This window comes from Carassius carassius, chromosome 11, assembly GCF_963082965.1.
Source record: "Carassius carassius chromosome 11, fCarCar2.1, whole genome shotgun sequence".
Lineage (NCBI taxonomy): Eukaryota > Metazoa > Chordata > Actinopteri > Cypriniformes > Cyprinidae > Carassius > Carassius carassius.
In genome coordinates, this window is record NC_081765.1 from 17247786 (window position 1) to 17274943 (window position 27158).

A 27158-nucleotide genomic window follows, 5' to 3' on the forward strand; every position below is an offset into this window, starting at 1 on the left:
AAGCACAAATGGATTCGCAGATTATTCCTGAAAGATGGAGCAGTTCCCTCTTTGTCTGGAGAAGTCGTTGTTTATGGACCAGAACCGGTAAGTGTATTTTATTATTTAAGTTGGTGCGTTTAACAGTTTCTGTAACTTATTACACAAAGGGCAACAGTGTTTAGCCTTGTTAACTAGATGGTAGGGCTGTGCAAAAAAATTGAATGCGATTTTCATGCGTACATGAAAAAAGTACATCTCCAGCACGTGCGTTCAGATCAGGATTGCCAGGTTTTCAAATCAAATCCTGCCCACTTGCTTCTCAAAACTACTCCAAAACTAGCCCAATCGCGTTTCCAGGAGGGCAGCGTGCGCTAAGCTGCTGTCGAATCACAACACAGGAACCGCTGGCACAATCAGAACTCGTTACGTATTTCTGAAGGTAGGACTTTATAGAACAAGGAAGACATCAACCCGTTTTTATGACAGTGAAAACAGCGGTATACAGATAAGTAAATTGTGTGAAAAATACTGTTTTTTTTACACGTGAAACATGAACACATGTTATATTACACACTGTAAACACAAGCAAAGCTTCAAAAACACAAAAAAACGTGACCTTTAACCTGAACTGAACACAATACTCATTTAACTAGAGTTTCATCTAAGTAAGAGAGCAACTGTGTCTTAGTGGTTTTAGATTCAACACTTGCTTTCTAAAGAAACACATTATCTGTGACAGCTAAAAGGGAGGGTGGCCAGTAGGGTCATGGAAAGGAAAAAAATAGAAACAGATCAGACACAATATGCTGGAGAGGCACAAAAAAAAAAAAAATCTGGTGCATGTCTCACCAGATGATGTTTTCTTGCGCCCCTGCCATTGTGTGGAAGAGTGACATTTCCCATTCCCAGGATGCCCGTGTACGTGCCATTTTCCTTTGATGAGGGTGGGGGAGGCTATTGGGGAAGGCAGAAAGATTCCTGCCTCCCTCCTTAACTGCTTGGCAGTCTGCTCTTGATTAGAGTGAGGCTCTTCCCAGTGAGGAGCTCCCGGGCCCTGTCAAGGGGAGACGGCTCTTTGGTAATAACGTCTGACAGGCTGAGGGGAGCCGCGCGGGGACTGATACAGATGCTGCTATCCTGAGTGGCATCAGGCTCAAGCCAACATCACCTACTTTGGTAATGTCCCCACACCACTGACTCTCCAGCTGCCAACCAGCCAACCAATCTCATGTCTAGCACATGCCACCCGAGGGTCTGTGTGTACATGGATGTAATGCACATCCTGCATCTAACATGGCCAGGAGTTAAAAAACAGGTGCTGCCGGTATGACTGCATTTTCAATCCCACCAGACTGACTTTTAACAGGAAACTGCACCTAATTCCACCCTGAAATAACTTCCTTCCTGATTTTAATTGCTTCATTTTTGATATATTGGTGTATGTTATCTCCTGTGGCAGCTCATGGAGAGAAGCTATTAGGGGCGATAGACACGAAATAAAGAGAGCAAAAGAAAAATAAACCCTAGGGTGTTTTTTTTTTTTTTTGGTAATAGGCTGAATGGAAAAATACTCATGAATGGGCAGCAATGAAATGCTGGTCAAAGACTGCTGCATCACCCAAGATGATTCAAATGCTCTTCTCCTTCAAAAGTCATTTAAAGGAAAAGGGTGTAAAACCCAGTTGCCAAAATAATTATTTTTAAACAGGTTCCAAACACTTTGTCCATCTGGTTGAAAATGTCACACTTCATTTTTAAACACTTTTCTAAAATGACTCTGAAGTCTGACTGGAAGGACTGCTACAAAATATTAAAATAGCCAATAAATCCATATAACTGTGACCACACATAAGTTAAATTCTACATTAATTTTACAATAAATTATTAATATTGCTTTAACTGTAGTTTTTGTATATGAATTAAGGAACTTGCAAAAAACAGACATCATTATTAAATAAAAGTCAACTGTGAAAAATAACATTTTGATATTTTTCAGTTTGTTCCTTGGTGGAAACACTGCAACAACTGAAATGAACAAAAAAGGACTATATATATATATATATATATATATATGGTCCTTTTTTGTTCATTTCAGTTGTTGCAGTGTTTCCACCAAGGAATAAAACAGTGGGGAAAATAAGTATTTAGTCAGCCACCAATTGTGCAAGTTCTCCCATTTAAAAAGATGAGAGAGGCCTGTAAATTTTCATCATAGGTACACTTCAACAATGAGAGACAAAATGTAAAAAAAAAATCCAGAAAAATCACATTGTAGGAGTTTTTATGAATTTATTTGCAAATTAAGGTGGAAAATAAGTATTTGGTCAATAACGAAAGTTTATCTCAATACTTTGATAAATACCCTTTGCTGGCGATGACAGAGGTCAAACATTTTCTGTAAGTCTTCTCAAGGTTTTCATTAACTATTGCTGGTATTTTGGCCCATTCCTCCATGCAGATCTCCTTTAGAGCAGTGATGTTTTTGGGAAACACAGACTTTCAACTCCCTCCAAAGATTTTCTATGGGGTTGAGATCTGGAGACTGGCTAGGCCACTCCAGGACCTTGAAATGCTTCTTACGAAGCCACTTCTTCGTTACCCAGGCAGTGTGTTTTGGAGCATTGTCATGCTGAAAGACCCAGCCATGTTTCATCTTCATGGCCCTTGCTGATGGAAGGAGGTTTCCACTCAAAATCTCACGATACATGGCCCCATTCATTCTTTCCTATATACGGATCAGTCGTCCAGGTCCCTTTGCAGAAAAACAGCCCCAAAGCATGATGTTTCCACCCTCATGCTTTACAGTAGGTATTGTGTTCTTTGGATGCAACTCAGCATTATTTCTCCTTCAAACACGACAAGTTGAGTTTTTACCAAAAAGTTCTATTTTGGTTTCATCTGACCATATGACATTGTCCCAATCCTCTTCTGGATCATCCAAATGCTCTCTAGCAAACTTCAGACATGTACTGGCTTAAGCAGGGGGACGCGTCTGGCACTGCAGGATTTGAGTCCCTGGCGGCGTAGTGTGTCACTGATTGTAGCTTTGTCACTTTGGTCCCAGCTCTCTGCGGGTCATTCACTAGGTCCCCCTGTGTGGTTCTGAGATTTTTGCTCACCGTTCTTGTGATCATTTTGACCCCACGGGGTGAGATCTTGTGTGGAGCCCCAGATCGAGGGAGATTATACTACTGGAGCACTTGTGTGATTCGTTTGAAGAGAGAAATAACGACTCACCAAAAAACTAAGCATTGGACATCCTCTTACTTCATCATGGTCCACCTTGGCAGATAAGACTGACCTTTTTCATTTTTTGAACTACTGAGGCTTGTGGACCTCGGATGACTGTGTTGGACATTTCGATACACCCATATGTATATATAAGGGCATGATTGGAAATAATGAATTGATCGCTGTATAACAAGTGTATGTTTTGTGATATATTGGGTTTTGGTGGAAAAGGAATGGGTAAAACTTTGAATTATATGAAGAAAGTAACATTGCACTTGTGGGTGGAAGTGTTTATTTTAGATCTTATTCCAACTGAGTTCAATTGAGTATTGCACATTTTGTATATAGCTGGACTAGTGCAAAGAAGCTGGGACTGTTATAATACTGATAACAAGTGGAGGACAGAGGAGCCTCTTAAAGAACTTGTTACAGGTCTGTGAGAGCCAGAAATCTTGCTTGTTTGTAGGTGACCAAATACTTATTTTCCACCATAATTTGCAAATAAATTCATTAAAAATCCTACAATGTCATTTTCTGGATTTTTTTTTACATTTTGTCTCTCATAGTTGAAGTGTACCTTTGATGAAAATTACAGGCCTCTCTCATCTTTTTAAATGGGAGAACTTGCACAATTGGTGGCTGACTAAATACTTATTTTCCCCACTGTATGTATGTATGTATGTGTGTGTGTGTGTGTGTATGTATGTGTGTATATATATATATATATATATATATATATATATATATATATATATATAAATAATAGTATGTACTGTATGTAATTATTTTACTTTATTTTATTGTACAATTGTGCTAAGAATAAAAAATGAGTGATCAAGAGAAAGCTTTTTATTACTTTTGATTACTATTAAGTCTTCCTTTGATTATTAATATTTTTATTTTTCATCTAATGTGCACTGTGTGCTTGAAAATTGAAGAAAATGGTGTTGTTATCGAGTTTTAGGTACTCTGACTCATGCTGAAAAACATCTGAAAAGCAGCTTATTGCTTATTCCTCAACACAAACATGAGGATACATTCAAAATTGTAGTTGCAGGCACTCCAAGAACATTTTAGTGATGCACCTGTACAACATGATTCATGGTTGTAGTCTTATACGACTCTCTAATGGCACCAGGGAATAAAGCCCCACTTTTAATCTGTCTCCAGCCAAAGTGAAATCATGTGATTGGAGGATAAAAGGGCCACAAATGTATGGAAATATATGCAAAGAGGTCTGGCTGAAAATGGATCTTATGATGGGCAGCCAAAGGCCCACAGGGAAGGCATCCACCTTCTGCCACTGTCTGCGCGCCCTGCGAGTTCATACCCAGAGTTCACGCTAAAAGAGAACTGAAGGAGATGCTGTTTTTCACTTGAATTCTGCACCTCGGCTAGAACTCAAACTAGATGTCATTTGTTACGTCAGCTAGGCCACATACATCTGAAAATGGCAACACCTCTGTCATCCGAGGATGACCGCAGGGAAGGTGTATCAACCAGAATCAGAGTGTGTGAGAGATGAGTCAAGTAGAGAGAAGATGGCTGGGATAATTGATCAGTAAAGATAAACTGAATCAAGACCACACATGAACAGTAAAGGGAAAATGCCATAAACTAGCTTGCAAACAAGCCAAAAAAACAAAACAAAAATGCCCAGGCAGTCTGTGGCTAAGCAATAACCCCCCATTTAAAATGAATCACGCGAGTAAGCAATTGAAGTGCACATGAATGACTGAGCATCAGAGCCTTCGATCAGAGGTGTCATAACACAGTGAGTCATCAGCACGAGCGTGACTGAACATGCAGAATCACAACACGATCCGTTATGACATGGTGATACATGTCCAGATGAGGACAATCGAAGATTTGCTAGAAAGAGGGCAAAGTCTGACAGGGCAGACATACAGTCTGTTGCTGTATTTTCAGATATTTCATGCCTCAACAGCTTGCTTTCCGGGTTTTGCATTCCACTTGAAATATATCTTTAATGAAAAACTTTTTTTCTCATTCTGGAGCATCAGTGAGCATTTGAACCTAATGTAATAGTTGCATATGAGTCCCAATGTTGATCTCAGTGTGAAAAGATGGATCTCAAACACTGCAAAAAATGGCTTACCTTACTTTGTCTGGTTTCTAGTCAAAATATCTTCCAATTATTAAATCAAGATACTTTTACTAGTATTACTTTACTTGTTTTAAGCAAAATGCACTTAATTTAGTTTTTTCCCCCCTTGAAAACAAGACTACATATTTTAAGTCAATTGGCTTATCTAGTAAAAGTATCTTGATTTAAGAATTTTAAGATAGAAGGAGAGGTATCAAATAACCAAAACTAAATAATTTGTGGGACCTGAAGGATTTTTATGAAGAACAGTGGGCAGTTTTACTGTTCAGGACACACACACACACACACACAAACCCTGTGGGCCATACTGGTAACATCACAGTATTAAGAAATTAGCATTTATACATTTTGAATGGGGTCATTTTTATAACTTCTACTTTTATTTTCTCTTGTGGACTATAAATGTACTTTATGTGAAATATCTTATTCAGGTCAGTGATTTCGGTTTAATAATTACAATTTTGCAGATACTGCAAAGTGTATGTAAAATGTACCACAATTGTGTGTGTATATATTTATATATATTATTATACACACATATACACACACACACACACACACATACACACCACATTTCATCATCCCCGCATGTCATCTAAACAAGTTTAAGTTTCTTTCTTTTGTGAAACATATAAACATTGCATTATTTTCAAAGAAGAAATAAAGCCATGCAGGCTTGGAACAACATGAGGGTGAGTAAATGATGGCTGAATTGTCCTTTTTGTGTGAACAAACAGTTTATTAATGATCTCGGATTTGCCAAATGAGAGAAAAGAGTTCAGTTTGGTTGCTCAGCATGACCCTCTAAGCTCCTGCTGGAAGAAAATGTCATTACGCCATTCTGCCAGCAAATGTGAAACTTGCCGTGTGTGTTGGCACAAAATAAATAAATAATTAAATAAATAAATAATTAAATAAATAAATACATAAATAATAAATATATAAAAACTGCCTGCCTATGAGCAAAGACAAAATATTTAAAACCTCATATTTCTAGGGAGTCATGTGCCAGAAGAGAATGTGGCATTAAAGTCAATGGAAAAAAATAACAGACCTGTTTTCTCCAGGTATTATATAGAAAAGCCTTAATAGTAAAAGTCAAAAAACCTGAAAACATCCTAAACCAGTTTAGGATTGTGTGCTTGTGATTGAGCCTGTGGCAGTTTGGATGGGACCTTGATACGGTGGGTCTACCTCACAATCACTGCTGCACAGACTCCACATGACGTCATCAGAACAAGTTGACAGCGGCCATTTCTGGGACATTTTAGCTTAATTTTTCTATAGTAGAATGAGATGCATTGTCCATCTGTTTTTTTACAGTCTATGTTCTGAACACAACATAAGATCACTCTGATGATTAAAACTGACCTGTCACCCTGTCCCAGAACTCTTGATGCTGTGTCTGTGTTATCTATTATATATACTCTGATGGAGAAACATTACCTCACTGCATCAAACATCTTTTGAAAAACCATTTATGGGATTCACGTTGTGTCCCAAGGTTTCAAAGTTAACTTGTTCAGTGGTCCAAAGACATACTGTAGATTTCATTATATAAACAGAGCTATACTGCTTACTTCCCAGCAGGTAAAAATCACATAAAAAATGCTAAATTGATTTTGGGGTTAACCATCCTCTCACAATGCAATAAGTAACCAAAGAAAGTTTTTGCAAGTATTACAAGTACTTACGTAGATGAAATGACTTTCATATCTGCACTGCTCTCAGTTTCTGCATTCCTATGACTGTAGGGAAAGGCTACTTCAGTGCATCTGATTAATTTTCTCAGCTAAATTTACATTTCACACTTCTTTTTTGAACTCCAACACGCTTATTCAAAATTTATGGATCATAATAAAAACAGAAAACATAAAATAAACAAATCAAGAAAAAGAGAGTTGGATCATAAACAACTGGAAAAATAACTAATTTTACCATGTTTCAAGATTTCAATCAAAACAGATCAAATACCACATACTTTAAAACCTTACTCTACTGTAAAGGTTTATGGTCTGTACATTAAAAAAATGATAATAATAATACTAATAAAAAATCCACAAAAAAATGAAAGTACAACTGTTTTTAACATTGATAATAACAAATGTTTCCTGAGCACCAATTCAGCATATGAAAATTATTTCTGAAGGCTCATGTGACACTGAAGACATCCAAACAGGAATCACAGGAATAAATTACATTTTAAAATACAATAAAATAAAAACATTTAAAAATATTACTGCTTTTGCTATATTTGTGATCAGTTAAATGCAGGCTTGATAAGCATCTTCTTCCACACACACACACACACACACACACACACACACACACAAAACTTACATACCTCAAACTTTTGAACTCTGGTGTACTGTATATAAAATGTATACTTTGCTAAATCATAAAAAGAATTTATATATATATATATATATATATATATATATATATATATATATATATATATATATATATATATATTCTCCATAGAATGATAAAGCAGATTAAGTGTAAAATTGATACACACAGAAGACACACTTGAACATGATATTATGTTCAGTCTTCGGCAACCTTGTATTTGTGAACCATGCAGAAAGGGGTAAAATTCAACATCCAACATCCAACATCCAAACATAAGGAATACCTAAAGATTAAAGAACCAATCTTAAGTAAACATCACAGTATGAATGATGTGCCAGGCGCCTCTGAGAGCTGGTGTGAGGTGAATAAACATCACTAAATGAACATCAGAGCTGAATGACCTCTATTCATTGGCAAATCAAACCGTCTTCCTCTTTTCAGCAACACTACCTCCCTGATTGTAGAGTTTCTTTGGGCTTCATACCCATCACAAGCCTCTAGATGATCCTTCTTTGATGAATAATTTCACTTAATGGAATAAAGACATCGACCATTATTATGTTTAAGCTAGCTGACGCCAGAGTTTCACTTGCACACATGTGGCACACAGTCCAGGATGCCTAAATCAAGCTGATCCTATTCTCGCCGACGGCATTAGTGACTCACTTGAAAACAAATTAAAACAATGTGACCCAGTGAGGCCAGGCACAGAATGGGGTTTGTCCTAATTTTTTTTTTTTGTGCTATCATGAGTCTGAATCCTTTTTGGCCAAAAAAAGAGGGGGGGTTTGCAATCAGGTAATGCTATTTATCTCGCCTAAGAAACAAATGTTCTTTGCAAGCTGGGATAAAAATACCAGACTCATTGAGTGCCTATATGCTCAGTGCCTTGGAGGGACTCTAATGCATTTTCATTTAGACCAAGCTCAGATGTTATTAGGAGCGACTCTCTCCATCTTCATTTCACTGTGATCTCAAGGCCAAAGCAGACAAAGTGGGCCATTCTGAGAGTCCTCTTTAAAATCATTTAGACATTAAACTGCGAAAGCAGATATACTGAAGCATAGTTAAAATCACTGTTATCATGGCATCAAAGTCTTGCATCCAAATTGTGCAAATTTTCATGACCAAAAAAAATATATATATAGCTGGGAGGATTCAGATTTTTTATGAAATTAGATTGCACGATTATTCTGTATCCAGTTGCAGGTTGTGATCAAGGTAGGGTTTCAGCAAGTGCTGTGGCTGCTCAACAAATGAAACGCAGCATTAATATTTCAATACAGCAAAGAGTCTATTTTTCAGATACAGAAAAACAGAATCACTCACAAAAATCAAAAAGCTGATTCAGGTCTTTTAAACAGCAGGGTTTGTTTTACAATATATAGTCCTGCTCTGATGTTTTCAATAAAATACAACAGCTACATTCAACAAAAATTCAAAACAATCTAAAGACCTTAAACCTTAAATGATGAAAGTTGGTCAAATCTTCAGTGAACAGATCATAGGACTGTGCAGTATGATAGTTTATACCACGTGATGCACGGCTATGAATGACGACTGACTGCATCCAATATTTCCAGATTGTTCTATAGTGGGATGTATAATCGAATGAATAGATTACTGAATAAAATAATAATAGTAATAATAATAATAATAATAATAATAATCTGCCCATTGACAACCTTTTTGCTTTGCCCACAAACTGTTATACACATCATCAGAGAAGAGGTGTCATTGAGAAGGGAAGTGTATGTTAATATATTTAATTAAAGAATATGGGGGCATTTGTTAAAGTCCCAAAGAAATCAAGAAGAAAAGATTCTGCTTTGTGTGGCTCATCCAATCAGAACTATACATTTATTATTATTAGTTTTATAGTTTTGAGTGTTTCTACTTTACATGAAGTGAAATGTTGTTGCAAAGAAAAATAGGTCTTGGAAAGTTATGAAGAGCCTTATATTTTGACCTGTGCCCATTCCCCCCACCTCCCCAAAAAAGGTAATTTTATTTGTGAGGTATTTAATTTACTGAATTGTCCAGTAATAGGGATTATCAAATGGTTTTGTATTATATCAACCATCAGGTATTGATGTACCTGTAACCTTGATTAGCAAAGCTGGTTCATAACGGAAGGGTTCTTACCTTGAAGTTGCATATACATGTTATTATGTCCCCAATTCTGAGACACTCGCCATCAAATTTGCAAGTGTTGGTGTCACAAAGGAAGAGATCTGTGTCCCGGTCATCATCCCCTGCAACAACAAGAGCCAAAAACAGCATGAATTTCACCATAAACACAGAAGTCTCAAGACACACCCAGCACAGGCAGGATAATGTTTTTTCAAACACTTCTGATAAAAGCGATTCAGCAGAACTCATGGAACAAACAGGCAGGGCCTTCGAAGGGTTCATCAAGTTCTCACCTTCTCTCCAAGACCATTGGAGTCTTGAGACATTTTCTTTTTGGGAATAAAACAAGTTTTCATAGAGGAATAATGATTCTGTACATGTTGAACTTCTTGGAATCTACGCATGAGAATCTTATTCAGCTTTTATAATAAGCTGAATACAGGCTCTGAGAAATATTCCTATTTTGCTGAGGAGTCGAACAAACTCCGAAAAATCACACTTCATCAAATTAAGATGAGTTGTTTCTGAAAACAGGCCACCGCTGAGTCAAAACCTCATTTTACTATTCAGCATACAAAAGCTGACTGCTGTACATTTAACAATTAATCTCCCAAAATATTGAGTTTACCCATTAGGCACTATATCATTCAGCTCTAATCTGATACCTTTTATAATGATGCAAAAAATAGGCATCTCTATCATTTGTTTAATATTATGCAAATAACACAAACTTTACACAAAGAATAATATCACATGATACATTCTACATTACCTGCATATATTTCATCTCAAAGCGCCATATATCATCATAATAAGACTACATGACACAAAACAGTGGGTCTGCTCATGTGCCCTGGGATTTTTGCTGTCAAAGCAAATAAGCTTTTTGCAAGTGTTACACAGTATTTTTACCCTGTGTTATGTGGTGAGGCCCGGAAGCTAGAATGAAACAGAACATTGCTCATTGTAACGACAACACCAGAGGACATGGAGCTACTTCAGGCCCCTGCTAAAGGGCCACATACAGCGAGGAAATATGTCTTACATAACCTTGTGGCTTATTTGCATTTCAGCTAAAAATTATCAATGGACCTCAAACGCTACAGGGGGGCAAAAAAAAAAAAAAAAACTTAGTCTTGCGAGACAGTTGTAATATTCACATTGTGTACCTCAGTTCTGGAGACCTTGAGAAATTATGCTGGCTCTTGGTTTGTGCATAAATCCCTTGTGTAAAATTAGTAGCTGTTCACGCTTTGCAGAAGGAATATTTCATTAAAATTAATCTTGTTCACAATCTGCTCTTAAGAAGCTGCGATAAACTGACATTAAATAAATTCAGCCTACTGAAGCAACAAATACAAGTCAGAGTATTTGCCAAAGCTAATAAGTCAAAACCATTGTCAATCTCTTGGCTTACTGATAAAATAAGAAATCATGCCTTAAAGGAGTCATACCCTCGTATTACCTTGGATACCTACTGCTGTCTTTCAGGCCCTTCTAAAAAAGAAAATTGGAAAAAAAATAATAAACACAGAGCTCCTCAGACCCTTATCTCTGTAGGCATTATTGTCTCGCGAGATCTGATGCGATATTTTGGCTGTCGTGGACGGTCATTATAATAATGCAAATGAGGGGCACGTTGATTGGTTGCAGGAAGGAGGGGGGTTGACACCGCAGGTAACGCTTTAGCATATCATTACAAACTGACATCATGGCGCAAGTTGTGAATGAACGCAACCGGCTTCCCGGCCAGTGTATAAGTATGAGGCGCCGTTTAGGGCTTAAATCAAACTTCATTCACGCACACATATGAAACACGCTTGCATATATACTAAGTACTAGTCACACATACATGTATATGAACTATCTACGCACATAAAGTTACTCATATGAGACGTGAGCACAGCACACACACACACACACACACACACACAAATATAAGACGTGAGCACACACACAAACTAGACGGGGCCTCATGTAAGCGTTAGGCAATAAATAAACAATAACCAAATTCATGATGATCTCAGTCATTTGTTTTTTGCAAAGTACGTTAGCAGCCATTCCCCATACCTCGAAGCTAATACTCCCGCCAGAGTTGTGCCTGGACGCGTTCATTGAACGATAATTCATGAACTCGTTCATGTTTTGGACTGAACTGAACGTACCGCATTACTGCCTGATGAACGTTACTGTGAAGTCGTTCATTCTGGTGTCTGTGAACGCCACGCTCTCTCAGTTTAACTTCGTTCAGTAGGATGCCAGATTTCTATAAAGCCTTCCAGGCAAAAACCCACCTAAAACACACCGTAAACCGGCCTTAATATGTAGCGGAAAAAACACCCAATCTGACTAGTTCAAACTAGTTCATCAAAATGAACAATTCTTTTTTCGAGTCATTTCGTTCATTTAAGGGGCTTTAAATGTTACTATTAACTGGCAAATTCCCCGAACACATCAACCTACGAAATCTTGATCATATTCTGAATTAAGAAATCATTATAATGCAGTCAAAAGTCCGTTTTTGCAGTCCGTTTACAGGGAACATAAATAATTACTTCACCTCCAGTCTTTCGTTTATTTGTCTAGTGACAGACGCAATAGCATACAATAGCTGCATTAGCAGTTATGCTGTTTGTTACACACAGTAGAGCAATAAAAACAGTCTTACCGTTTCAATTGCAGGTAATTTTGTTGGAATGGCGCTTTTCCCGAGCTTCGATGCCAACTTCGCCTGATATTGCCCCAAATTTGTGAAGGATTTCGGCGTACAATGTTTAGCACAAACACGTAACGATAAACCAGTGGAAGGGTTGAAGGAACCGCGTCAATAAAAATGAATTTAATCCACTGGTCTCTGATAGCTAGGTCCGTTCTTGGTAGAGAAAACACATTTACATGTTAATTCTGGCAGTCAACCACAGAGCAACTCATGTGTGCACTACTCCAGCATCTTTCTCGACTGAATATGAGGGGGAGAGGGGAAGGGGCGAGCTTCCTGCTGCGGTGTCCATATATGGTATATCCTGCCCCGTCTTGACCTCAAGACGGGGAAGAAATCAAAATCTCGTATTTGAGTGCGCGTGCACGTGGGCTATTTTACAAACCCTGAGGTAAACAAACGCTTCACTTTTAAATATCGGCTTCCCGGCCAGTGTATAATCGTTAGGCAATCATAACATACATTGATTCTCGTGGAAAAGTGAAAATTGTGGGTCATGACTCCTTTAAGTTAAGTCTAATACTTCTTACATAAAACATTTTCCTTGCATTCATTCTTCCCATTTTTGAGTCAGTATCTTAAGAAAGCCTAGCTCACTTGGTACCTTAAAGGAATAATTCACAAAAAATAATTAACAAAATAAAATAATAATTTGATGCTGATATTGTTCATGATATTGTTCATGTATGACTTATTTCTTCTGTGGAACACACAAGAAGATATTCTTAAGAATGTTATTTTTAAAACACTTTCTCTGTATAGACTAAAACACAGAAATCTAATTCTTCTTTTATTCTTTTACTAACAACAATCATTTAAAATATACTTGGCTCACAAATAAAATGTGGCACATTGCTTTTTTTGGTTAGAGTGGACATGAAGCACTCCCTCTGTGAAGGCATACAGATGCAAAGCATTTTGTCACACCCCTACTGCTTGGCTGCCCTTCCGTAGCTATGTCATAATACAGTTTGACCTCGCGACACAGGTAGATGCTTTTAAGTGCATGTCTGAAATGTGCAGTATTGAACAGGGCACTTGGGAACAGGAGCAGGAGGGGAAATAATGTAATGGATCGGAGAGGAGAGGAACATGGAGATCTGAAATAGCTTTACCCTAGCCTTACCCGAAACCTACCCTTTACCCAATCATAACCTGACCCCTAAAACCAAGTCTTGAAGACCGACCAAAATGTTCTCACTTTACAAGATTGTCCTCACTCCGATGGTCTAAAGCTCAAACTGGCCCTCACAAAGATAGCTGTACAAGTGCACACACACACACACACACACACACACACACACACACACACACACACACACACACACACACACACAGGTATTCCTATCATTATGGTGACATTCCATAGGCATAATGGCTTTTCTACTCATAAACTGTATTTTCTATCCCCTTACTCTAACCTTACCCCAAAACAATACATTAAATATGATTCAACAGTCAGGACCAGTGTTTACCACCCTTTTTATCTCCCGACCCTTCACAGCCAAGTAATTTCAATGACCCTTTCATCAGCAACAAACCAGAAATGTGTTCCCTTTACTGCATATTGTATTTTATATTATTTTTATTATTATACAAAACTGGTTTCACAGCAAATAAGGTCTCCGTGTTTTTTTGTCCATATAATGTAAGTTGTTTTGGACCCCACTGACATTCATTGTATGCTCAATTAACTTTTTATGTTCTATAAAAGAAGTAGTCAAAGCAGGTTTGGAATTTTTTAATTTTAGGTGGTGGTGAACTATCCCTTTACGTAACCGTTAGGAAACTTCTTATGTACCTGCTGAGGTCCACATTCTCCTGGTCTGGACCATCAAAAAAAGTTCAAATCCATATAAGTTAAGGACAGGAAAGTACAAACAGAGATTGAGGAAAGTTATCAGGTCACGCTAGAGGAAATGAGTTCTGGAAACAGGCAGCGGCATCCTTGCAATTTTATTATGGTAATTTCTTCATTAAGAACACTGAAAGGCCTCTAAATGCTTAACAAGATTTTAAACTTAACCAAAACATCAGTCAAATAATTTGATTAACTGTAAATATGCTTTTAGAAGTCTGTTAAAAATGCTTTTTGAGCAGGGCTGAGTTACCATGAGCGGAAAGGAATTTTGTTCTGCTCTCTTTAAAGTCTCTCTGCTAGGACAATCTTTCAGTAGCTGTCTACATGGAGAGATAAGATCTGTTTTCCTTTTCTTTGTGAAGAAAGCACTCAACGTGTATGGACAGTAAAAAAAAAAAAAAAAAAACATCCTGAAAATTTCAATAAGAATTCCTCAAAGTCATTCCTTGAAGTTACAAAGCAATGATTAGAGCAGCCAAACAGGAAATTACATCTTTCATCCTAAGATGCTCTACTATCCGACAGCCCACAAAAACAAGTTAAAGCAACTCTTCCTGAATCTAAAATAGACTCTTTCTAAGTACGAAAACATTTTATTTTAAACACAAGACTCTTATGAACTTCAAGGTAATTGTATATGAAAAAGTGATCTGCATGGCCATAAATAAGATTAGCAGTTGATGCATCACTGTCACTTACAAGGCAAACACTATATTTAACCTTTCAACAAACATCCTTATACTGACATCAAAACATACTGGACACATTATATTCAGTACAAAACAAAGGAAGGTTATAGAATTTATTGTATTCCTTAAGCATTAAACAAATACTAGAATCTTCTTTGAAAAAGGATTTAGATTAAAGGTGCACTAAGCAATATTTGAAAACAGTGTAGGACCGAGTCCCAAAACACTTGCTGCCTATCAGCAGTAAGGGGCGTGTCTAATGATGACAGAGAAGAGAGCACTCAGTGAGTGCACAGGATGGATATTGGCAGATCGACTATAGATAAGGGTACATTTCAGAGGAACAAAACATTAGAAAGAAGGGTAGGACCTGCATTAATACTGGAGCAGCTTTCCGGGGATTGAGAGGACTCAAGGAGCGGGAAGGCCTGGAATCAGATGCTGAAGTTGCTTTATTTCTTCTTGATAGGTGATTTATGTTGATTTTGCTTTCACACAACTAATCTGTGTTGGCTTTTGCTTGAATATGCTTAGCTGGCAGGCATAGCAGATTCAGCCATTGCCGCTGCCAGGGTTGTGTACATAAGAGTTAACCAATTAGGGGCGAGGTCTGGTTCGGCGGTGTTTGTTTTGGTGCTTTCAAATATCAACATCATTTGGCAAAATTCGCTTAGTGCACCTTTAAACATACAGTACATATAAAAGTATTTGAAAAGACCATTTAAAGGATGTGTGTAATATTTGTGCCACTAACACTACAAAATAGACAAATAATACAAATAAAAACTATTTAAATATTTTCTTCTTCCAATGGTCACAAAAACAGATAGTCCAGTCCTGCTCTAACTCATGCCATTATGCTTTTTAGGAATTAGTTTGCAAAACAGTTGTCTCTGAACAATGATATGACTGTATGATATATTAATAATATTATATATTTTTGACCTCACAATATTTAATAAAAACGTCATAATTCAATCTTCCAGGGAAATCAACAGCGTTCTCCCTGGTGATGTACATCAGACTTCTCCAGTCATTTTGGCTGCTTAAGCTCTGCTTCAAAATTCAACCATCAACTGATGGATAGAACCAAGTCACACACATTTATTGTTTTTTGATAATTTGTTGCACACAGATGTATGGTAAAATATGGAAGAAAAGATCTGTTGCTACTTCTGATTCATTGCAACTTTTAGACATCCTATATAAGGCCAAATATTTACATACTGCCTCGTATAGGGGTTCCCACCAAACAGGTCTGTTTAAGATTCTAAAGCAAAAAATTCTATAAAGAACTTCGTAATCAATATATCCTTCGTAACCGCTTGTTTTTGTGGCAGCATAATTTATCCTATGTGTTGGCCATTTTTGCATTATAGCTATTTAGTAGCTAATGGAAAGCAATTTAAAACAAAAACGCTGTGAGTTACAGCTGTAGTTTTGAAGCGACAAGGTGAAGGGCAGATTTAATATAGAGAAGGTGTACAGAACTTCATATCTGACAAATACTGTAAAAATGAAGAACACAAGACTGTACTAATTAATAATTCCACCTCCAATATTACAATTAGCCAACAACATCCACTTCATTAGTAACAGAGTTCTAACAGTCCAAATTTAAGGTGGTTCTGCCTCCAGCTGCTTGTTTCTTCCTTCTGCAGTGAAATAAGAGACTTTGTTGGGCTCAAACACCTGGTATTGCAGGTCTCCTAGCTCCTTAAGAATGTCGTAATTTTATCAAAATAAACGGGAAGTGTGAGCCAATGTTATGTCTCACAATGTGCCAAACAAGAGAGTATTTGGGGAGATGCATATTGTTATTTTTGCCTTGCCAGTGAGGTGAATAATTGAAAGAAGCAAGCTGGCAGAGACATAAATACTCTAAAGGTGAAGTGCAGACAGCTCCAGTGAGTGAGACATCAGACCAGTTGTCTGGCCATTAAAAAGCTGAATATCAAACCTCAGGACATTGTAAGCAGTTGAAAATGTTTGAGCTCTTATTTGAGGTGTAATACAAAGAATCTGTTCAGAATTCTCTGCTGTTTAGAGGTAGAGGAGTAAAACAAGTGTGTTTCGAAAAATCTGGATACTTTGTAACTAATTTGAAATTTTTTTAACAAACATCTAACTGACAGCAAAGGTTAAAAGATACAGTTCACCAAAAAAAATTAAATTCTTTTATCATTGACTATCCTTTTGCTATTCCAAACCAGTATAACTTTGTTTTGTAAAACAATACACTATGGTCTAAATAACCTTGACTTTCATTGTACGGTCACTGACTTAATGAAATATACTTTTAAGACCTTAATTGAACTACCAAAAACTGGCAGTTTATGTTGTTGTGTCTCTTCAAATTCAAAAGTCTGCTGTCCCCTCTTGCCTACTCTGTTTTTGCTTGTCTCGCCTCCTTTGCAGCTGATATGCAAAAGCCCTCAGTGAGCCAGCAGCGCAAAAAACATTCTCCAAGGTAGAGCTATAGACAATGAACATTACAAATAAAAGCTTACGCCCTTTTGGGCAGTGACTTATTTTGAGGCAGCAGCTAAATAAAATTAATACAAGGAAGCTTACAAAGTTGACTGAATTCTAATCATGAACACAGAAGATACTTCAGTAATAAGGCATTTACTTTGCAAGAGTATACATATTCCTTGTGTCCACAGCCAATGGCCTTAGATTAGGTTTGTTGACTAAACAGCTGGTTTGCATTTGTTTTGCTGTGTTCAGTGCATAATTCTGTGCTGGGGATTTTAATTATTTTCAGTCAAGTAGGAAGTTCAGGTTTTATGCAATAATGATGCAGGTTCCTCTCTTATTTATTTTTATTTTTTTAAACTTCAGAACTGATAAATGCAATACAACGTCCAAATATATAGCCATTCTGTTTGCTGTGTGCACTAAATTAGCAATAATGTAAAGGATCAGTTAACCTAAAACATTAGTATCCTGTAAATGTGATCCAAAACAAATTGGACACCATTGACTTTGATAAAACATAACCAAATCAAAATGTTTTCGATATGCATATATATATATATATATATATATATATATATATATATATATATATATATACAGACATCCCAACCTGCAAAAAGTCATTTCAGGGAGGTACCCCCCCCCCCCCCCCCCCTCCCAAAAAAAAGGAAGAAAATACATCTCAGCTGTAGTCACCTTCTTAGTGAGACTTTGCCTATCTGAATGGGAGAACTGAGATATATTGGAGCAGCCTTCCCTGCGCTTAGCCTCCCTAACATGTTGTGGTCCCTAACAGATATAAAAGCATAACATATTATTTCTATAAGCTATAGGCCTATGTAATTATTCTTTAATTATGTTTAAATATGTTACTTTTACTATTTATATAATCTGCTTATACAATTTATGTAAACTGCTTTTATTTATTTTCCATTGCAACTTTAAACAGGTCTAAGGAGTTGGTTGTTTTCATGTAGCCTTGGCAACTAACCTGAATAATATGCAGATGAAATTAAACTTGTCAACTCATCTCAACATGCCTTTTGCAATCATATAACCCTCCATGGGCAATGCTTGAGCAAGACTGTCATTATGTTTGACACCTATAAGACAGTAGTACACTTTCGTGTAGTCTGCCGTAAAATGTGTCTTATACTTTTTTGTTTTGTGGCACTCTCCCTCTGCAATGGTGCTCCTGTTTCTAGATAGACATAACTGATTAATTTTGTTCAGGACAAGAGATAAAAGCCCGCCCACACTGACAATTGATTGGTTGATTTGCAGAAACAGGCCAATCAGGATGCTCTCTGTCTTACATGCGCTTCGCACACACGCACATTAGCACACACACGCAAGGTCTCTCGCTCCCTCTCCCTCTCTGCCGTGCGTGCGCTACACGGTTTGAAACACAGTAGGCCTATCTGTTTCGCATGCGCGCTTTTGCTCGCTCGGTCTAGATTCCGGGAGATTTTACCTAATTGGCGGGTCTCAGGGAGCCGCTTTCAATATGCGGGAGACTCCCGGAACTTCCGGGAGACTTGGGATGTCTGTATGTATATATATATATATATATATATATATATATATATATATATATATATATATATTACAGAAGAAAGAACTGTTTGTCAAATGTGCTAACAGCTGTTTGAATAACTGTCACTAAATGCTTTTAAATGAAACTCCTGACAATCTTATTAGCTATTAAAAACTCACTTTATAATAATTCCAAACACTGGCCACACCTGTTGGAATAGACCATTGGCTATAAACCTGCTTGATTCTGGCAATTAGTGTTATGTTTTCTTTTTAGTTTGCATTGGTTGTATGACTGCATTTGTAGTCAGGATTTACTAGGAAAATTCATCATACAGTATAGTATCAACACCTTTTTGTAAATCATCTAAATTGGCCTTCAGGCATGCTTGTGGTAGAGCTTCCCACGTCTCATGCATGCCATTGCCATGAGTTGTACAACCAAAGTGCAAGCAAGAGGCAGGGATAGACGTTTTGGAACGATACCTAATTGCCCACGGTGACCTGCTGATTGATAGTGAGGCGCCACGGCGGGAAACTGAGCAGAAATATGCGGAGAGTTCCGAGCGTCTCTCGCGCCTCAGGGCGCGCATGATGATTATTTCACGTGCATCTGCAATCATAAGAACGGCGCTCTGACAGTGAGAGGGAGAGATCGGCCGCAGTCCAAATCAAAACCCACTTAATATCCGAGTCTACCACAGACTGATGCTCGAGATGCGCGAGATACGCCGGCTTGATGGAACTGTTGCCAAGAAAAGCATGGCTTCTAATAGGATTCTTACACGAATATTCATCGAAACTGAACGCAACCTTTTAAACCTGACCAAAATATCGCCACTTGTTCACTCGCTGAAGTGTAAAATATGTCCAATATAAGGTAAAACGTATATATATATATACGTATCAATTATGACTTTAAAATCAGTTTATTAGCTATCCTCAATTGATGTAGTAGCCTATTAGAAGGGATGTGAGAAGACCGTGGATGCTTGTCTTTTTTCGAAAGGAAGTATAAATGCGAGTTTTAGGTAAATGCGCAAAGTAGGCTAAACATTGTTCCATACATGAAAATAAAGATATCTGAGCAAAAGTTAATTTTCTACAGAAACTTCACAGGTGATTTACAGAATGAACACAGGAGCCGTTTTTCTGGCCACATATTTTCATATTTTGATAATCTGACTGTGTTTCTTAAAGTCTCCAGCGGTGAAAGCTGTTTAATGTTAAAGTAGCCTTTTTACACTGAACGCACTGAACCTAGAAAAACCGGTTAATTGATGTAGGAAATACATGTAGCCTATCAGCGACAGTTCGTAGAGGCACGATTTCATAAGTGCGAACACAAGAATGAGCCATTAATCCGCGAGAAAAAAAAATCTTACAACAATAACAGTTGACAGTTTATTGCGGTGAATAATAACGATTATAGATCGACTGGGCTATGATATTCTCATCTGAGGTGAATAGCTAATTTATTGAGAGAAAACTATTAATTTATGTTCCAATTAAAATATGTTTATTTACATATCGCTATAGAGTTAAAAAGACAGTTAGTAGGAAAGAAATAAACTATTTACGCGGTAACACAACAAAGCTCATAACTATTTTTCTTCAGCAGCAGTGAACTGCTAAAGCTTTCATCTCTACACTTCAGGTCCATAACTTCTGCTACTTCTATAACAAACACTCGTCTTCTGTTGCCAAGGCAACGTCAAACCTTATTCTCTTCAACGCAAGGAGCAGCGGACTTCTTGAACATCTTACCCGAGCAATTCCATCCAGTCGGTGTCTGACAGTCGCTGAGAGAGGACGGGAAAGCGCCAAGTTGTTGCACCGGGAAAGTGGCGAGAAAGGACAAGACTGCAATCCATGCCCAGTGTCCCACTATCCGGCTCCACTGGTGCGGACTTCGGGGCTCGTGTAGGGCCGCCGCCACCGTGACACCCATCTCAGTTCCCCCGACACTGCTCACAGACGCGCAACGACAGCCCTGGGCTTAATGTTGTCAACTTTGCCGGTGCGCTTAGAAGCCAAGAGAGGGACATTATCCGATGGAAGGAGAGTGCCCCATGAAGCAGTTGTTTCTGGATGACCAGAGCAAGGATCCACCCGAAGCGAGAGGGTGCAGATGCGGAATGAGAGAGGTCTGGGTGCGATGACAGGGGAGGGGATGGTATCGGGAGGGAAGTGGGTAAGCGAGATGTTCAAAAAGCAAGGCAAAAATCAAAAGACGAGAGGGGTGTTTTTAAGAAACCGAAATGGGGCACAAAATCATATATCCCATTCGAGTGACTTGACGAAGTTACAACATCCACTGGAGCGCCTGTCCTCCGTCCTCACCCCGTGCGCTCGCGGAGAGCCGTGAGTTTGTCAGAGTCTCGCGGAGGGCCATTCCTCTGTACATGTGAACCACTATAACACACTGAAGGCGAGAGGCAGGTTTCCAGACCGCTTCGGATCACGTGTTCTCAAGCAACCGGGAGGGGCGGGACGATGCCGCGGCTCTGATTGGTCGAGAGGGATGCAGGAGTGTCAGGAGCGAGGCGATGGTCCAGCTCGAGCATATCGACGGCCAGTGCAGAATAGTGTACCCTATAGTCTACTTTAGCATGGATTTGCCTTGCAAACGCGTGGGCGAAGAAGGGCCATGCTGAGAATCTCTTCTCAGTAATTGAGCACTGCTGCCCTGAGCACGATGGCAGCAGAAATCGATTAGCAACTTGCAGTGTTGTGAAATGATCCCCGTATCCTACACAAAAGACTTACAGCATTAGATGAGAGAACCGAGGGACCAGGCGGAGTTCACGACTGTCTGCGCATAAAACGCTAGCGGATAATCTCGGCGGTGGAAATGGATATGCAGAGACGTTTTAATGGATACGGGTCGCGAGCTGAGCATTAGAAATGGCTTTTTAATGACATTTAATGACGCAACATGTCTCAGAAAAGCTATTTTCACAAGGTGTATCGACGATGATAAAAAAGCAAACACATTTCATGTTATCGACTTACACAAAGTACAGCTGGTCTCTTAATCAGTCCAATAACGTAGGCTACCTTGCGTGTTGTTGCACCCTAATAGGACTACACACGAAATCTGAAAACCTGAGCAAACTTGAACGGAGTGCAACAAAGTGTTCTTTTATATATAATATCTAATGCATCTTATTTATTTCTTGCTGATTCTTAGAGAGGTAAAGTTCTAGACTAACGTAGTCTAAAGACTAACCCCCCAGAGAGAGGCACAGAGGGAGAAAGGCACATCATATCTGGACTCTTAAAATGTGACATTATAACAAACCCATTTATCAAAAAAGAAACTTGAATTAAGCATTACTGACTGAAATGTGTTTGCAGTCAGTTATTTGTAAAATGTTTTCTATGTTTTCTAGTGTTTCAAAAAGTGTCCATCCCTATGAAAGATTTCATTAGTCTGATAGCCAAAAAGCTCAGTTTTGGTTTTATTGGACGGTAAAACCTTCTTTCACCTGGATTCATAATTCTCCTGATGTACTCTAACTGCGAGTGGTGAAGCATCTGGGCCACAGTTGTTGAATGCAGAGTTACAGAAGACTCCTTCTGTAATACCTTCAGATTTGTCACTGGTCTCTTGGTGGCCTCCCTTTCCAATCTCCTTCTTAGTCACTGAGTTTGAGGATATCATCATTTACCCACCCACACTGTTACAAATTTTTTTGACAGATTTTCTTTGGTGTAACACAAAAATACAATAAATGTTTATACAACTCTTTCTCACAAAATGAAAGCAGCATTGATCATAGTACTGAAAATCATCATAGAAGCTGTCCAGTGGTTTAGGTTTGATTACAAGACAAAGAAGAACCGGAGGCCTTTGATGTTACTGACACCAAACCTATGGAAGGCATTTTAATGTAGAATGTGTTGTTTTTTTTTTTTTTGTTTTTTTTTAAGTGTGTGTGTGTGTGTTTAGTCCTTACAGGTTTGGGGGTACAACATTTTCATCTTTGAGTGAATGTTTATTTTCCCAGAGCTTTTTAACTCACTGCCTTTATGAAAATTTTACTAATGTGACTCATTCTGAAGGCTGTTTAAGGGCAGAATAAATTATGACAACATGATGACATGACTCATCTATCAAATTCATGTTAGCAAATAAAAAAAGATGAACAAACATAAATCTTCTTTTAGAAATGTTGTCATATATGTGTTTCCCAATAAGACGTCTTTTTTAATTACTTGCATGTTTTCTCTTTAAGTGAAGAGCACATTTGGAAAAAAGGTTTGAAACCTGTTGCTTGAACAGTATAAAGTTGGACTTCTGGGCATGTCCTCGAGATAAATTACCAAATACTCTACACTGTTCATTTCACTGCTACCGGATCATTCCCACATTTCTCCTGGAGTCTGGCTCCATCAGCTCAGTATTAGCAAGGTTCAGAGCTCCTCTGGAGTGCAGCTGGCTCTGGGCTATCACCGGCAGACACTCTTGAAAGATAAAACAACACAGCCTTGCCATAGTATTTCTAAAGTTTTCTCAGTGCGGTATCATGTATCACATGATGGATCTGACCTTGTAATTATGACTATGGGACATTGATTAACCATTCTGTTTTGTAGGACCCTTTCAGAAATAGGAAGAAAACTGATAAGAGATATTCAAACCAACAGCAATGTTAAAAAGTGGAATTTTCAATGACTACATTATATTGCATTTTTATGACAATTATTTCATTGGAGTTGAGAGCAGACATGTTTATTCCTATTAGAGCCATATGAAATTAAACACCTTTAAAAAGGCATCTTGGCAAGTCTCCCTCAACTACTTTAAGTTATTTGATATAGCAATAAATATTCAGGATCAATGAACACCAAAACTTCAACATTTTCAAAGGAATATATATGGTATAATGTGGGTTTAATTAAGCATTTGAACAAGTAATGGTGTCACAGGTAAAACAATAAATTAAATTTGCCTGCTAAAGATGGCTGTAGTTTGGTATTATTAACAATTCCCATTAGAACAATAGCTCAGTAAGGAAAATTGTAAATTACTCATTACATGACAATTGTGCCACAGGCATGCAATCTTTATTCCATAGACTCTTAAGTGAATAATGTAGTCATTTGTAGATATTTCTGAATTAATTGATTCGCTTTAACAGTCGAACTCCTGCTTACAAGCTGAACAGTTTTCCTTTTTTTTTTTAACTCATTCCCTTATAATACAGAGTCGACCAGATGTTTTTGTTCTCTGCTGCTGGATATTGCACACAAATTTCAGTACAGCTGTGGATTTTCTCAGCCGTAACAAATTTATTGCTATCCTCCTCTTTGGACATCCCAGACAAATGCTAAGGAAATGATATGGCTGGTTGAGGATATTTATGAATTCACTGATTTAATTCCACTTTTGTGTCTGGGTGAACACACCACAAATGTCTACAACCAATGGCCAACTAGCACAAGAGATGCTCAAGGATGACCCGATATTCGTCAAAGCCTGCCGCCAGTCTGGTGTGTGGTCTTTAACATTGCATGATTCCATCTGGAGCAATATCAGAATAGTATATCCCTTCATAGATTTACAAAATGATCATATCAAAGCATCAATAAGCACACCACCATGCAACTTCACACCTCTAAACTGATGGACCACATTATCTCCACACAAGCTTGAACATGGCCAGGTTCACGAACTCTTTGATCATAGCCCTGTCACACCATAACTTAGCCAAGGGAGAGTCTCGAAAAACAAATATATTCATGGGTTACTGCCAGTTCAGAGTCTTATCGACAACAGTAAAAAATAACAGCACCTTTGGCAAACTGCCTCTTCCAGCTGTTGGCCAGGGGCCCTGAAGGTCTGCTTTGGCACGGATTGACAGAGAAGGTGCTGGTTTCACACAGGATATGAGATGATGATATGAAATATGAGCACAGAGGCTGTCCCATCTAGTTATTGGGGGACACTATAGTAGAATTCAAATTAAAATAAGTATTAGCCACAGTGAAAGTGGATGTTGAAAAGTGGCTGTCAAACTACAAAACGGATACAAACGTATTATCCATTCCAGTTTATTGTGCATGACTGCAACTGAAGTTGAGAGCCACTGACTGGCAAGCTGTTATCTGAATGATTGCTATATAATCAAACATGTAAATAACTAGATATCATCTTATTAAAGCTACACAGCATATGTTTTTTTTTTTGCTTGTAATCTTTTGATCAGTAAGTTCTTTACCAAGATGTCATGACCTCATGTGGCTTTTAAAGTATGATAATCGATAATCACATTACAGATGCTTCCATTTCCAGCAGTGATGGTGAGTTACACCCAGTCACAACTTTAAATACAGCTGATACAGCTTCTTATCTGAAGCAGAGAAGCAAATTATATTTGCTGTTACAATTTCAATCACTCATTAAAATTAAGCTAATTTCTATGATATAATCACTGCAGTTGCGGACTGTATAAGTGCTATTTCAAGTAAAGATGACTCAGTTTTTGAACCTGAAAATGAGTGTTAATGCTGTAGTACCCCAGCTTTATAAAAGTGAAGGACACTATTTCTGAGCTTCTCAATGCTCTCAATGACACATCTGTAGTGAACAAAGTAGTTGAAACCGGAAATAAAAGCAAAGGTGTGAAGGACAGAAGACTGCCATAATGAAAGTGCACAGGCAACTATTCTATTAACTTCCTAATGACTATGAGTATCAGTCAATTGCCATGAAGAATGCATTATTATCGAAAACTGAATTAAAAATGGCTTTTATATTCATTCATACATAGATTAAATTGGGGTGTGCTATAAATGCAACCATTATTTTGATATTTGAACTCTCCCTGAACCTAACATTCAGAATATCACTATTCATCAGCAAGCTTCTTGACAGAGATCAACAGATGTCTGATAACTGTAATATACTGTCACCCCGTCCCGAATACGGGACGCCTAGGTTTACTTCACTATATTACAATCAAATCTAATCTAATCTTGACAAACTATATATCGTTGGAAAGGTCTAAGACTCCCAAATATATATTTTACCAATGTTTTTTGTTAAAAATTATGTAGGAAAATTAATAGATCAATTTATGACAAGAGTGCACCCTCAAAAATCTAAATTATAACAGGAGTTTTGACCTTTGTTTAAAAAAAAGACTTATTCGTTGCCTTTTTCTCTATCACATTTTAGAAATCATCAGAAGTTATATATCAACTGAAAACTAAAAACTTCAAAATTCATCCTTTAAAACCCATTTTTAAATCAGACATTGCATTACCATGTAAATGGTACATCAATATCATGTTACAAAATGTTTTAAGTCATGAATTATAAAAATTTAGGTTAGTATCATGCACATTCAAGTCTATCTTCAAAAACGTGAGTGACAGTTAAGGGTTAATGCCTAAACAAAGACCATAATTTAAAATGCTTATTAGAAAGGCTTAAGATAAGCTAATTTTAAGTTTAGTATAGGTTTAATAATTAAAATGATGTGAATGAATTTTGTATGATAATGAGAGATGAACATAGCCATTTTCATTTATGGAGCTAAAAAATAGGTCTTGCTCCATGGAGGAAAGCAATAGGCTGAAGACAATTTAAAGCACTTTAATTTCAGAGTTGTCAGAACCTTTTCTTTAAACATTTTAATAAGATAACCATCTCTATTTTAATAACAGTGCCACTTGCAGAGTTAGAGATCAGTGATTTATGCACATGATTAAGTATATCAGATGTTCTCTGAGGTTAATTTCTTCAATTTCAGGGTGAGATTTTACATTAAACCTGTCTAAAAAGCGATATTTTTTTTTTTTTTTTTTTGAGATATATGAGGATACAAAGGCTACAGAAACTTCCAGATTTCTGAACCTGTACATTTGTACTTGTTGAAATTTTTATTTTCTCAGTTTTGAATCTTTATTTACCATCCAGTGAGAGTAATTTACAGCAAGTGTAACTCATCCACAGTAGGAAAAAACCACCACAGCAAAGTGTTCGTTTGGAAATTTGAGCTACATAGGGCTTTCTGATACTTTGTGAGGCTG

At 37.6% G+C, this 27158-nt stretch overlaps 1 protein-coding gene across 1 annotated transcript in view; it reads right to left on the bottom strand.

Annotated features, from left to right (window-relative positions):
* LOC132152929 (tomoregulin-2-like) overlaps window positions 1-21837 on the bottom strand; it is a 66616-nt gene extending 44779 nt beyond the window's left edge. Inside the window, exons 1-2 of the mRNA XM_059561930.1 lie at window positions 20883-21837; window positions 9842-9951 (exon numbers count right to left, since the gene is read on the bottom strand). Coding sequence (XP_059417913.1) covers window positions 9842-9951; window positions 20883-21066 — 294 coding nt within the window. The 5' untranslated portion in view covers window positions 21067-21837. The remainder of the gene's footprint in view (window positions 1-9841; window positions 9952-20882) is intronic.
* Window positions 21838-27158: the final 5321 nt, after the last annotated feature.